General features: G+C 39.8%; 1 protein-coding gene across 2 annotated transcripts; it reads right to left on the bottom strand.

The window, feature by feature from the left end:
- Window positions 1-10374: 10374 nt before the first annotated feature.
- Window positions 10375-12030, bottom strand: LOC112198521 (outer envelope pore protein 16-1, chloroplastic). Of its 2 annotated transcripts, none has more exons than XM_024339664.2 (6): window positions 11867-12027; window positions 11731-11782; window positions 11598-11629; window positions 11385-11418; window positions 11193-11260; window positions 10375-10646 (listed from the first exon to the last, which is right to left on the bottom strand). In XM_024339664.2, exons 1-6 carry the CDS (start codon window positions 11951-11953, stop codon window positions 10488-10490), a joined length of 432 nt encoding a protein of 143 aa, XP_024195432.1. In that variant the 5' UTR covers window positions 11954-12027; the 3' UTR covers window positions 10375-10487. The 2 variants fall into 2 exon arrangements, with proteins under 2 accessions (XP_024195432.1, XP_024195433.1); XM_024339665.2 differs by lacking the exon at window positions 10375-10646 and adding an exon at window positions 10702-11131 and having other exon boundaries at window positions 11867-12030.
- Between the last annotated feature and the right edge of the window lie 78 nt (window positions 12031-12108).

Below are 12108 nucleotides of genomic sequence, written 5' to 3'. Positions count from 1 at the left end.
CGAATAGAGTAGCCAATGATGCACTATTCGCTAATTGGTGCATGATTGAATACATATTCTTAGTTGAGACTCTCGTTATTATCTCGGGATGTTCTCTTTATGCTTATTGTAATTTGGGGTTCAGGTATCATGTCCCCCCCCCCCATGTATTCTGAGATTTCATTAATGATCAAGGCTTGAGGGCAGCTGTACTGGCCATATTTCAAAAAAAAAAAAAACATGTGTGTATGTATCATCTTAACAATATCATTGAAAATGAGCTTAATTAGCTAGAAGGATTAAGGCTTCCAGAGCTATAGTGATAAAAATAAAAATAAAAATAAATTATTAGATGAGAGCAGAGGCAGAGGCAAAGGAGGATAGTGGGAAGATAGGTCTAAGACAAAATGAATGAGTGTCACCTATTGAGAGTTGCTTCTTCTTCTTCTTTTCTTTTTTGGGTTTTTATCCATTTACCCCATTTTTAGAGATTTTTTTCCCACTTACCCCATTAAGTTTTTTCAATTCCCTCTTACCCAAAACACTCTAAGGAGATTTTCCCTAATACCCCATTAAGATTGGCACTTTCTTCTTAAAAACACAACGATTGTAGACAAACTTCTTTTGGTTTAGAACACGCCTCAAGCGCCTGGTGTCTGTGAGAGAGAGTGATGCTCCGTCTTGCGGCTGGGGTTTCTGTCTTAGGCGCGGCTCGGGAAAGGTGGATGAGAGGTGGAGGGTGGGTTGGGCGGATCTGTTCTGGTCTGACTTTCTCCGGTCATAAGCTATCACAGGGGGTTGAGCGGCATGGGCGTGTTGTTGGTCGATGGCGAGATCAGGGGTCATTGTCTCCTGCGGTGATCGGGTTAATGCCTGAGGTAATTGGGGTGGGCAGATCGAGGCTTCGATCTCCGGGCGGAGGCGATCCCGAAAGGGATCTTTCACGCCTTGAGGTTCGTCCTCTGATGTTGGCCGAGATCAATGGGCGGCGGCGTGCTTATGCAGGGTTGCTGGTGCCGGTTCGTTGGCGGAGGAATTGGTGGCGGGGTTGGACGCCTGGAGCTCGTTGGAGGCAGAGTTGGTGGCCGGATTGGGTGACTGCTGCCCTGGCATCCTTTGGGGAGATTGGAGGTTGGGCCAAGCCCAGGGTTTTGGGCCAGTGCTGGTGGGCTGCTGGTGCTAGTTGTTTAATTAATAGTTGTATTTTGATAGTATGTTTGTTGTTTCTAATAAGTTTCTGCCGTAGTTTGGTAGGAAGGAATGGGCTTTGTGCTGGTTTATGCACTCTATGTGCCTTGTCTGCTCTAGGTAGGCTGCGAGTTCCTTGCATTTGCAAATGATCGCAACCTCTTAGTGGCAGTAACATGTCTGCTCTAGGTAGGCGGCGAGTTCCTTACTTGGTCAAATGGTCGCTGCCTCCTAGTGGCAGAGTGAAACTTAGTGTCACTGGATGTATTTTTCAGTGGCAACATGATGGGAAAGCTGTGCGTATGGAAATTATGCTATGCTGTAATCGAGTTGCAGATCGAGTTATCTTTCCATTGTGTCACCGCTGTGTGACTTATGTCAAAGCAAATAGAGTCACCAGTAGAGCGCTCTTTGCTAGTTGGTGCTTAGTTGAATACAGTTGTTTAGTAGAGACTCATGATAGTATTTCAGGATGTTCTCTAAGTGCATATTGTAATCAGGGTTTAGGCTCCATGTCCCCCCTTGTATTCAACAGTTTCATTAATCAAGGCTTGAGGGCAGCCGCACCACCCTTTATTCAAAAAAAAAAAAAAAAAAACTCTAAGGAGGTTTTCCCTAATACCCCATTAAGATTTTTTTTTGTTTGTTAATTTTTTTAATACCTTTTTTTTTGGTACAATGGGGGTCCAAGACCCAGAACAGGAAAAAAAAACTAACAGCTAATAAGCCTCAACTGATCTGAACACTCTAGGCCCAGCAAAGCCATCAATGTCATCAAGCATGGCTTGACAAATAAAGGAAGGAGCTGAAGGACACTTGCATAATCCAAGCTCTTGATCAGTACTTCTTTTAGCTAATCCATCAGCTACCATATTTCGCTCCCGATGAATGTGTTGTATGGAATGAAATTAAAAGGAATTGAGCATAGTTTGACAGTTGGATAATAAGGTTCCCAAAGGATGAAGATCAATATCACAATGCATCATGAGCTGCATAAGAACAGCTGAGTCAGTTTCAACTTCAATATGTGTAATACCCAACTCCTTGGCAATGGATAAACCAGTCATTAAACCCCATGCCTCAGCTTTAAGCACTTCACCATTGCCCAGATTTCTCATAAAGCCATAGGTCCAGTTTCCATCATAGTCTCTTATAACTCCTCCAACACCAATCAACCCACTATGGGTTCTAGAACCATCAACATTCAATTTGAAATGACCAGGAGAGGGTTTCAGCCAGCTTAGCATTTCAGTTCTCATAATAGAGCTGCCTCTGGGTTTCATGTTACCATTAGCCCATTCACTAATGTAATGGATTATTACAGTAGCAGCGTTGTGAGGTTTCTGAAAATTAGTATCAAAGATGCTTTTATTGCGCCATTTCCAAATATACCAGCAAATATAAATGAAGAGCTGAGACAATGGAAAACCAAGGAATGTGCAATTCTTCTGCAACAAATTTGCTGCAATCCAATCATCCCAGTCCAGTCTAAAGGCTCTAGCCATAGTGACAAGCATACCAATCTCATTCCATATAGTAGAAGCTTTAGGACAGATTTTAAATAAGTGAAGAAGAGTCTCAGACTCACCAGGGCAGTGAATACAACTTGGGTCATTAGTGAGATGTCTATGAGCACGATGCGCATTGGTAAGCAACCTTTTCTTGACCAGTAACCAAGCAAAAATCTTCAATTTTGGACGTATATTTAAGCTCCAGATACACTTCCATATACCATCACCAGGTTGATAATGATCACCAATGCTGCTAAAAGCACTCTTCACAGTAAATTTTCCATCAGATGTGTGCTTCCATATTATTTTATCGGGCTTACCACCAAAGTTATCAATGGGAATCGATATGATTTTAGCAGCAATTTCAGGAGGCAAGCAAGCGAAAAGCATGGTAATATCATTTTACCCTCACCCCTTTATTACTTAGAGAGAGAGAGAGAGAGAAAATGGAAGAGAGAGAAACCATAGGAGACTTCGCCTAAGCCCAATCACCGGTCGCCAGAGTCCCATCATCGGAGCCGAAATTCATCCAACTTTCGCCGGATTTCGGTCACCGGTCACCGCCCACCGGAATTTGCTGAAAATCTCACCGGAAACTTTTTTTTTGCCCCCAATAGAAGTCTGTTGCCTCCTAATAGAACTTTCGGTAGGTTGGAATGGGAATTGATCTCTATAAAATTAGACAAATAAAACTTTAATTAAGGAAAAAAAGAGGAGAGTATATCAATTCAAAACATTTATTGCCTCCCAATATACGTCTATTGCCTCCTAATAAGACTGTTCTTTTTTCCTTTTTCCTCTCCTTAGGGACCTTCTACCCCTCAATAATTTTTTTACTTTGTTTATTGTATAATCAAACATATGCAATATTTGACCAAATGAGCTCCAATTAAACCAGATTGATAGAGCTAGGGTTAGGGATTCACACCGTACAACCTAGGGATGGCAATGGGGCGGGTTGGGGATGGGGATCACAATACCATCCCCATCTCCGGGGTCATTCTCTACCCCCATCCCCGCCCCAATCCCCAATAAAATTATATTGGGGATTCCCCATCCCCATCCCCACTGGGGACTAAACCTCCAAACCCGCCCCAAATCCCCAATAAGAATTTAATAAATAAAATATTTTTTTCTCATATTGCCTTTTTAAAAATCAAAATCTACAAAAAATAAATTTAAAACATGATTAAATTCATAAATCATAATTCATTGAGTGCAAAAGTCAAAATACCATTAAAGTAAAAGTGTAGCCATTAAAGTAAAGTAGTAAATGTATATATTTATTATTTATATTATAAAAAATAAATTAAAATATATATAGTTAAATATATGTATATATTATTGGGGCGGGTTTGGGGATGGAGATCACAATACCATCCCCGCCCCATCCCCAATCTTAGATAGCGGGGATTGGGGATCTCCATCCCCATTCCCCATTTGTCCCCGAATTCTCCCCCCATCAGGGGCGGGTATCCAATGGAGCTCCGCCCCGCTGGGGATTTTTGCCATCCCTAGTACAACCACCCAAAATCCAACACAAATATCATATGAATAGAAAGGTTACAATAATCAAGAAGAATAGATTGTTCAAATTGAAAGAGAAATGAATATTATAGCATATCTGGAAGAAGTGGTCCCATGAAATAGAAAAAGGAAAGTTCCATACCTTGACTTCAGCAGGGCTTCTCTTCACTGGTCATGCTGATATTTCGTAATCAATTAATCATGGGTTGCACTCCATGGGACTGCTTGGGTAAATTGGATTGTCAAAGTCGATGAAGAACACGACGCGATGTTGTTCATCTTTTTGGAAATGAAGGTAAAAGACGTCATCATAGCCTCTTGGAACTACAATTCTTCTGGGTATTTGGCATCTGATATCATCATTAGATGGATGCAAATCTCGTCTTCATGATCAGTGGCGGATCTAGGATTTAAAAATAGGGAGGGCTACATATTTATGTGTCCCTTTGGGTGAAGCCCAAAATTTTTTTTTAGTACAATAATGCACAGGTGTGCGAATGCAAGAGTGGGGAGATGAGAACTTGAGAGTTCAAGTGTTCAAAGATTGAATTTAGTACGTAATTTAGGCCTTTTTGCGAAGAAGAAGAATGAGAATTTGTGATGGACGGAGAGAATGGAAGAGCCAGAGAGGAGTTTAACTTCGATAATTTGAGAGTTCGGGTGGCTTCGTTAAACAAACAAACATATAAACAAAAAATATACATCATATATATAGTTTTTTTTTTCAACCCAAAAGTTTGTTCTGAATATAAAACCATGGATAGGACGAAATAGTTAGCAAATAAACCCAAGCCCAATCTGCAAAGTTAACTCTATAAACTTGAATTGATTACTTGACATTCGAATGAGGCCAAGCTCCTGGCCGAGATATTGAGATAGCACAACAATTGATAAAATGATAAGTATTGAAATCAATTAAACCCACAACAATTGCAAAGAAGACCCATTGATGATTGATCGACCTTGATAAGTTTTGAAATCAATTAAACCCACTTACCCACGTCAATTAAACATTTAAACCCACATCAATTAAAATATACATCTAATTTGTTTTTTAAGCCTAAAAGTGAGCCCGTCCAAGCTACTACTTGGATCCGCCCATGTTCATGATCATCCCAATCATGATGAATCAGTGATGACAAGGAGGTATCATCCAGATCAAGAAGAAGAGGAAATGCTGAGAATAGATCAGAGGTATCAGCCCATGGAGTACTAGATCGGAGCTGTCCTTCTTCGCGCCAGTCGCCGTCGTCTTCGGGAGGCCACCGTCTAGCACAGAGATCAAAAAGAGCGACGTCGTTTGTCCGAGTCCGACGAGGAGAGAGAGAGAGAGAGAGAGAGAGAGAGAGAGAGAGAGAGAGAGAGAGAGAGAGAGAGAGAGAGAGAGAGAGAGAGAGAGAGAGAGAGAGAGAGAGAGAGAGAGAGAGAGAGAGAGAGAGAGAGAGAGTTTCAGAACAGATGGATGAAAGAGAGAGATCGATGGCATGAGGTAGTTTATTAATTTAGTTGAGGGCAAAATTATCATTTTACTTTTAATTTGTGTAAGTGGGAATAAAAAACAGTTGATGGTGTAAGTGGGAATATCTTGGCTCAATTTTGGGCTTTGCGTTAAGAACCCTTTTTTTTTTTTGGTGAAGAGCTTCTTCATTTTTTGAGTGAGAAAGAATCCATCAAAATATCTTGGAAAGTGGTTGGATGTTTTTGAGTTTTGATATGTATAAAAAGCACTATAAAATCTTCTAAAATCCAGCATTTAATGAAATCCTTAAAAATCCGTATACTTTTGAATATATACAGATTTGAATGGATAATTTTAAATCTTAATTGAATACATTAAGATTTTAAATGATTGTTTAAAATCTCAATTGAATACTCATAAACTTTCAAAATTCAAAAAAATCTTGTGGACTCTTAAATGAATACACCCCCTAAGTGTCAGTGCTGTAGTAGAAGCCAATTGACGCACATGCTGTCTACTTTGACAAAAACCTCGAACTTGGTGCCCTTCGTTTCTCTCTTATAAAATCACATCTAGCTTCAACTTTTCTCCTGTGCCGAACCAGTCTCTCTCTAAAACCCTAGAAATCCAAGAGCCTCCTCCAAAAACGTGAGACTACATTCCCGATCGAAGAAGTTGTGAAGAGAATTCTCCTGAAGCTGCCGGTCAAATCGTTAATGAAATGCACAACAGTGTGCAAGTCGTGAAGATCTCTCATCAAAAACTCCACCTTCGTCACCGCCCACCTTCACTTCAACACTGAAAACGAGGACGCTCATCGTCTCCTCTTCATAACCGGCGCTCGGCTGATAAAAGTACATGTAACCAGCTGCCCATAATTTGTTCCTTTTTACTACTTGTACCAAGACACCCCTGAATTCTATGAGTACACAAATCTCATAACTCCTCCTATTGACGGTTGAAAGAATTTATTTGTCTCCTATGATGGGAACTTGTAACGGGGTTGTGTGCCTGCCTATTTATTCTGGCTTTCCTTCCAGTCGCATACTACTTTGGAACCCTTCAACCAGAAGGTATGTATGTTCACCTAGTCCTACTTGACCAAACACTGCAGTGGATGAAGAAAGCTTTGGTTTTGGCTATGATTCGGTTAACAATGACTATAAGGTTTTGAGGCTTGCAATTAAAGGGTTAGTTGGATCAACAGAAAAGGTCTGTAGGGCTGGGCATAAACCGAGCCGGAAGTACAAAACCGGCCAAACCGCCCCAGAAAACCAGCTCGAGGACCGAACCGGACGGAATACGGTGAAAAATGTCAGTTTTCCGAACCGAACCAGCCTTTTCCGGTTAGGGATCGAGTTCAGTGGCTGAACTGACCGGATTAAAACCGAACCGGCCGATAATTAAATATTTAATTTTTATTTAAATTAACATTAGTTTTTATTTAAATTAGTTGTCGAATTCTCATTGGATGCAATCAGGTTGCACATAAACTCTATTGTACCTGATTCCTCTCAAGAAAACCCTAATCTCTCTCGGGGGTTCTCATCTCTCTCGGGTCTAGACTCAAACGACCCTCTCACAGCCGCTGACCAACGAGACCAACGCCACCGACCAAGCCGCCTAACAACGACGCTGACCTGCACAACGTCGAGCCCAACCTTCGACTTCGATCTGCATTTCTGCGCAAAGCCTTCGATCTGCACAATGTTGAGCCCAACCTTCAGCTTTCGACCTTCGATCTGCACAACGCCGACCTTCAACCCGCCTTCGATCTGCAGTTCTGCACAGCGCCACCGTCGCCAACAAACCCCGAAACCACACCAAGCGGAACTGAAAATTCGGGTAACCCGAACACGTCGGCCCAGGACAGTTGTCGGTGCAAATTTTAGCCCAACCAATCAATGCGGGTCGAACTCGAGTTGGGCCCAAAACCGAGCCGGCCCGACCCGCGCCCACCCCTAGTACGTGAGGCTGAGGTTTGGTCTTTAGCCAAGAGCTTGGAAAAGCCTTATTTCTGAATCTTCTGAGAAAGTACTTCAACCACTCTTTAATGGTTTCAAGGAGGGAAATGCTTATGTCAATAGTGCATTGCATTGGTTTCAGTATGATACAGACTCCGCTTCCATAGCAACATACTCCGCTTCCATAGCAACATTCAACTTGGTTAATGAATCATTTGGCACAGTTGACATGCCCGAAAATCTTAGGGGTATGCCCGAAAATCTCAGGGCCAGTAGAACCTTACCGAGACTTGATATTTCGAGATATGGGGCTTCTCTTGCATTGTTCGAGATTCAATCATTACAGGACCCTAGAGGAGGGGACTATTTTGACTTGTGGGCGATGAAAGAAAATGGTGTGGCAGAATCTTGGACTAAATTATGTACTGTAGACCTCATAACGCTTTGTATTTTTCAGCCATTTGGTTTTATGAGGAATGGTGAACTAGTGCTCCAAGTAGATCACATAGAGGGCTGGTATAAGCAGAAAATGCTGAAATTAGTGGACCCAAAGAGCAAACAAGTTAAAGATCTTGGAACCGTTGGATACAAGTACCTCTTCGTGGATTCATTTACTGAGAGTCTTGTCTTACTTGAACAAGCCAATCTATTTCTTACTAAGGGGCGGTAAATGCAGCAGCAAAATCATTTTGAATTGAAACTGTGAGCACTTAAATTTAATAAATTTTAATTATATGAATACTTTGAGTAGACATGCTTTTGTCAACTACTCAGCAGAAACAAGTTATGTGTGTGACGAGACTATTGCTAGTGAAGTTTGTGGGTTCAAAAATTTATATTATTGGCTAGTTTTTGGTTGTGCTACCATTGCTGAAGACTGATAGACATGGATTGAGAATTTAGTCTTTTGGGATTGCATTCTGAGCTTAACATGAGTTTGACTTTGTATGCACTTGATAGAATCTATTATTTATAGGTAAAGCTGGTTCAAATTTCATTAATGTTGTGCCTGAAAATATAGGTTTCAGCAGTTGTTGATCTTGCTGACTTATTTTCTTTATATATTTTTTATTGAAGCTAAAATACACAATGCATGCATATCCCCCTTATTAACCTAGCTGCCTCACATATTTTTTTTGTCTGATGGAATCACCATCTATAAATTCTATATACATGGGCTTGTTATAACTTTGCTAAATGTTTTTGTGTGAAAATAATCAAAATATTTGAATTGACTGGCGCTAATTTTGTGGATCAACATTTTTGGGTTTATAACTTCATATCGATGTTTTATTAACCAAAATGATCGAGTTTCAGTTAACTTACTGAATCAAATTCTTTGTTACCCAAAATGCTGGACAGAATTTCTTTCCATACATGGTTGAATTTACTGATCTACTTATTTTGATATCAAGTTACAGATATAATGCATGCATAGTCTCGAAGTCCTTTCAGATCTTATCTCCATAGTCTCAGTTGTTATTTACATACCACTGGATCATGCATGCAGCTTCATGTCTGAATGTTTAGACTTGATGAATCTTCAATGTGTGTGTGTTTGTGTGATGTTCATTTAATGATGGCAATGAATAGAAAGTCTTCCTTCGTAACCGAAGAAAATAATTGAACATTGCCTTCCATCACTGGAAGAAAATTTAGCTGATTCGTATTATGTGACAGCGTACGTTAAGTAGTATTCAATTATACAGGCAAGGGGTTATAGAGCTAGCTTTTGTTTCAAACTAGGAAGAGGGGAAGGTATGTATCTTTGTCTATCGTTTTATTATATGTTTAAGCTTATCGTTTTATTATATGTTTAAGCTTATCGTTTTATTATATGTTTAAGACATTGCTCAACAGCTTTTATGCGTTCCTTCTGCTTTTATTTACAATCAGTGAGCTTTAAAATTGGTCTTTCTATTTTGGACGAGTGCAAGACGAAATTGTTTGCTTTAGTTTTATGGTCTGTCCCCGAAGGAAATGCTTTGCTTTAGCTATAGCTTTGCACTGTTTTTTTGTTTCTTTGTCAGGTTAAATTGGCCTTTTCTTTTCGTTTCATACTAGTTCCTTTTTCCATTGATAAATATCGACACCTCTTATCAAGCTGAAGTTGCCGACTAAAATTCGACTCTCTCCCTAAACCGGAAATGGGAAAAACTTCTCCCTTTCACAGAATTGACTTCAAGGTGAAGCTTAACACTCAGTCCTTAAGAGTTTCAAAATGAGCTTCTTTACAATAATCTTGTGATAGCATGCGTGGATAAAAGAGGTACAAGGCTTCCAGTTGGGTGCATGAAGATAATCAGGGAATTGTGTCATCCCATTTCGCACTTGGTATTTAATCGACTCATTATTCTGCATTCAATCCATAAGGCATAAAAAAATGATACCGAAGGTCCTCACTCAGATGTAAAGTGGCTACACATGCTTAATGTGATGAAAATGGAATCCAAAGAGCAGAATATTGAAGGACTGATGAAGGTATACCCAGATATGAAGTGAGCAGAAGTTCAGGCAGACCAATGAAGACCATTTGATCTTGAAATTTGAATGGTTTTCAACCAAGAGAATTGGAAAGATGTTCAGTGTGTCAGCTTTCCCTTGAAACTCAAAAAATACAGATACCCATATGTTGGTAATGGATATAATTAGCCCATTAAACTTGGCTGACTGGACATGGCGTCACATCCACATACAGTCACACAATCATCAGCTACCATCAAACATATACACATGCACAAAGACATTGCTCAACAAGAAACATTTGATGATTCATATCCCCATTATCAACATTCAGTAGTTTAGCTGAAGAACCAAGTCATTCTTAAAAAAAAAAAAAATGAAGACGCTGAAAACCTACTACTTGTGGAGAGATCCTGTGGCAAGATTTCTGAGGAATAATGCAGCACCTGCAATGGTACCTGCAACCATTGCATCCACCAGAATTTTGTCCTTGTTGTTTTTGTTCACTGCAGACATCACAGCCCCTGTCATTGCACCCGCAATCATGGTATTCTTCTGCAATATTGAGGAAACAAAAGACTTGCTGATTGATGATTAACATGGACATCAGAAAGTAAAGACTTGACTGATTGAATTTGCATGCCATCAGAAAGAACTCCATAATAGTTTCAACCTCACGTCTCAATGATTAAATCTAGTCTTGGGATGAATTAGGAGTTGAAATAGGTAAGCACATAGGATTGAAACAAAAGGAAATAGAATACTCATAATACTTCGGTCCTTTCACTAGTAATACTACATATGGTCTCCCAAGTGTAATTTCAGTAGCTACACAATGCAATCCTAAAATGAACAACTACGAAAATTATGACTAGTTGAGGATCCATGGTACATGGGTAGAACCTTTAAAAAGTAACTGGAGATTCGGGAAGCAATCGCCTAAATTATAAATTCAGAATCAGCATGTACGAACTGATATGAGCATTATGACCGATTGAGGTATTTGAGGAACATAGGAGCTTCAAGCTGTACAGCAAAAACTATATATTTACTGTTAAATGGTTCATATATAGTACAACGAACAATCGACAGCAGACATACCCAGTCTCTTCTGCCACGAACACTCTCCAGACCATACTCCGTCGTCACAAAAACTCCAGCAACAGTTCCTGTCAGTGTAATCAAAGTAATTGTTCATTTTGCAAAAGGAAGGAAGCTGAAGCATGAAGCATGACTTGCATAACTTCATCCATACATAAAAAAGTTTTCTTACAATGAAACAACCCGACTTACCATAATATGCACCTTCTTTACACATATTCTTCAACTACAGAAACAGTATTCTCGATTAGCAATACCGAAAACATATATTGTATAAAACCAATTGAGATACTGAAACCATAATTTAAAGTAGCCACTAGACACTAGCTTCAATAAAATCATAAAATTCGAAAAACATCTGAATCAAACAATGAAATGCTGAAATTCTGTTCTGGGTTTACTCACAGTGTACTCAAAGTCCTGACTTGAAACGCTCCCTGCAAGAGTATCATTTGGCATTTGGTAACATTTTCAACAGTTTTCAGTGTCAAATTTTTTCTGGGTATTTCTATAATCAAAAGGAAAGTAATGAGAATACCCCTTTTGACGGCATAGTAAGTATCCTCTGCAGCAGCTTTGGTAACACCGATCTGGAACAAACAACACAAATGAATACCCAGAAAAACAAAAAGCGACATTTACATTGGGTGGAAAAGAAGAAAGAGAAAACATACGGTTGCGCTCTTCAAGAAAGCATCGGCGATGTCATTGAGCAATGGACTACCCAGGTCTATTGCCCGGTCATTCTTGGGGCGACTCATCTTCTTCGGCTTACTCTCTCGGGTTTTGGGGTACGAGTTTCATTGATCTGACTAGGTATATGGCTTCTCTGAGTTTTTTACACAATTGGCAGATTTACCTAAATGCCATCGTGGTTGTATTGAGTCGGTAGCCTTTTTTTTTTATTTTTTTCCTC

Source organism: Rosa chinensis, chromosome 4, assembly GCF_002994745.2.
Source record: "Rosa chinensis cultivar Old Blush chromosome 4, RchiOBHm-V2, whole genome shotgun sequence".
Lineage (NCBI taxonomy): Eukaryota > Viridiplantae > Streptophyta > Magnoliopsida > Rosales > Rosaceae > Rosa > Rosa chinensis.
This window is presented reverse-complemented; position numbering and strand designations above follow the sequence as displayed.

Coding starts and splice junctions, on each gene's coding strand:
- LOC112198521 (XM_024339664.2), bottom strand. CDS start 11,953: ATGAGTCGCCCCAAGAATGACCGGGCAATAGACCTGGGTAGTCCATTG. Junction 11,419..11,597: donor GTCAGGACTTTGAGTACACT/GTGAGTAAACCC, acceptor CTGTTTCTGTAG/TTGAAGAATATGTGTAAAGA. Junction 10,647..11,192: donor TTCGTGGCAGAAGAGACTGG/GTATGTCTGCTG, acceptor TCAATATTGCAG/AAGAATACCATGATTGCGGG.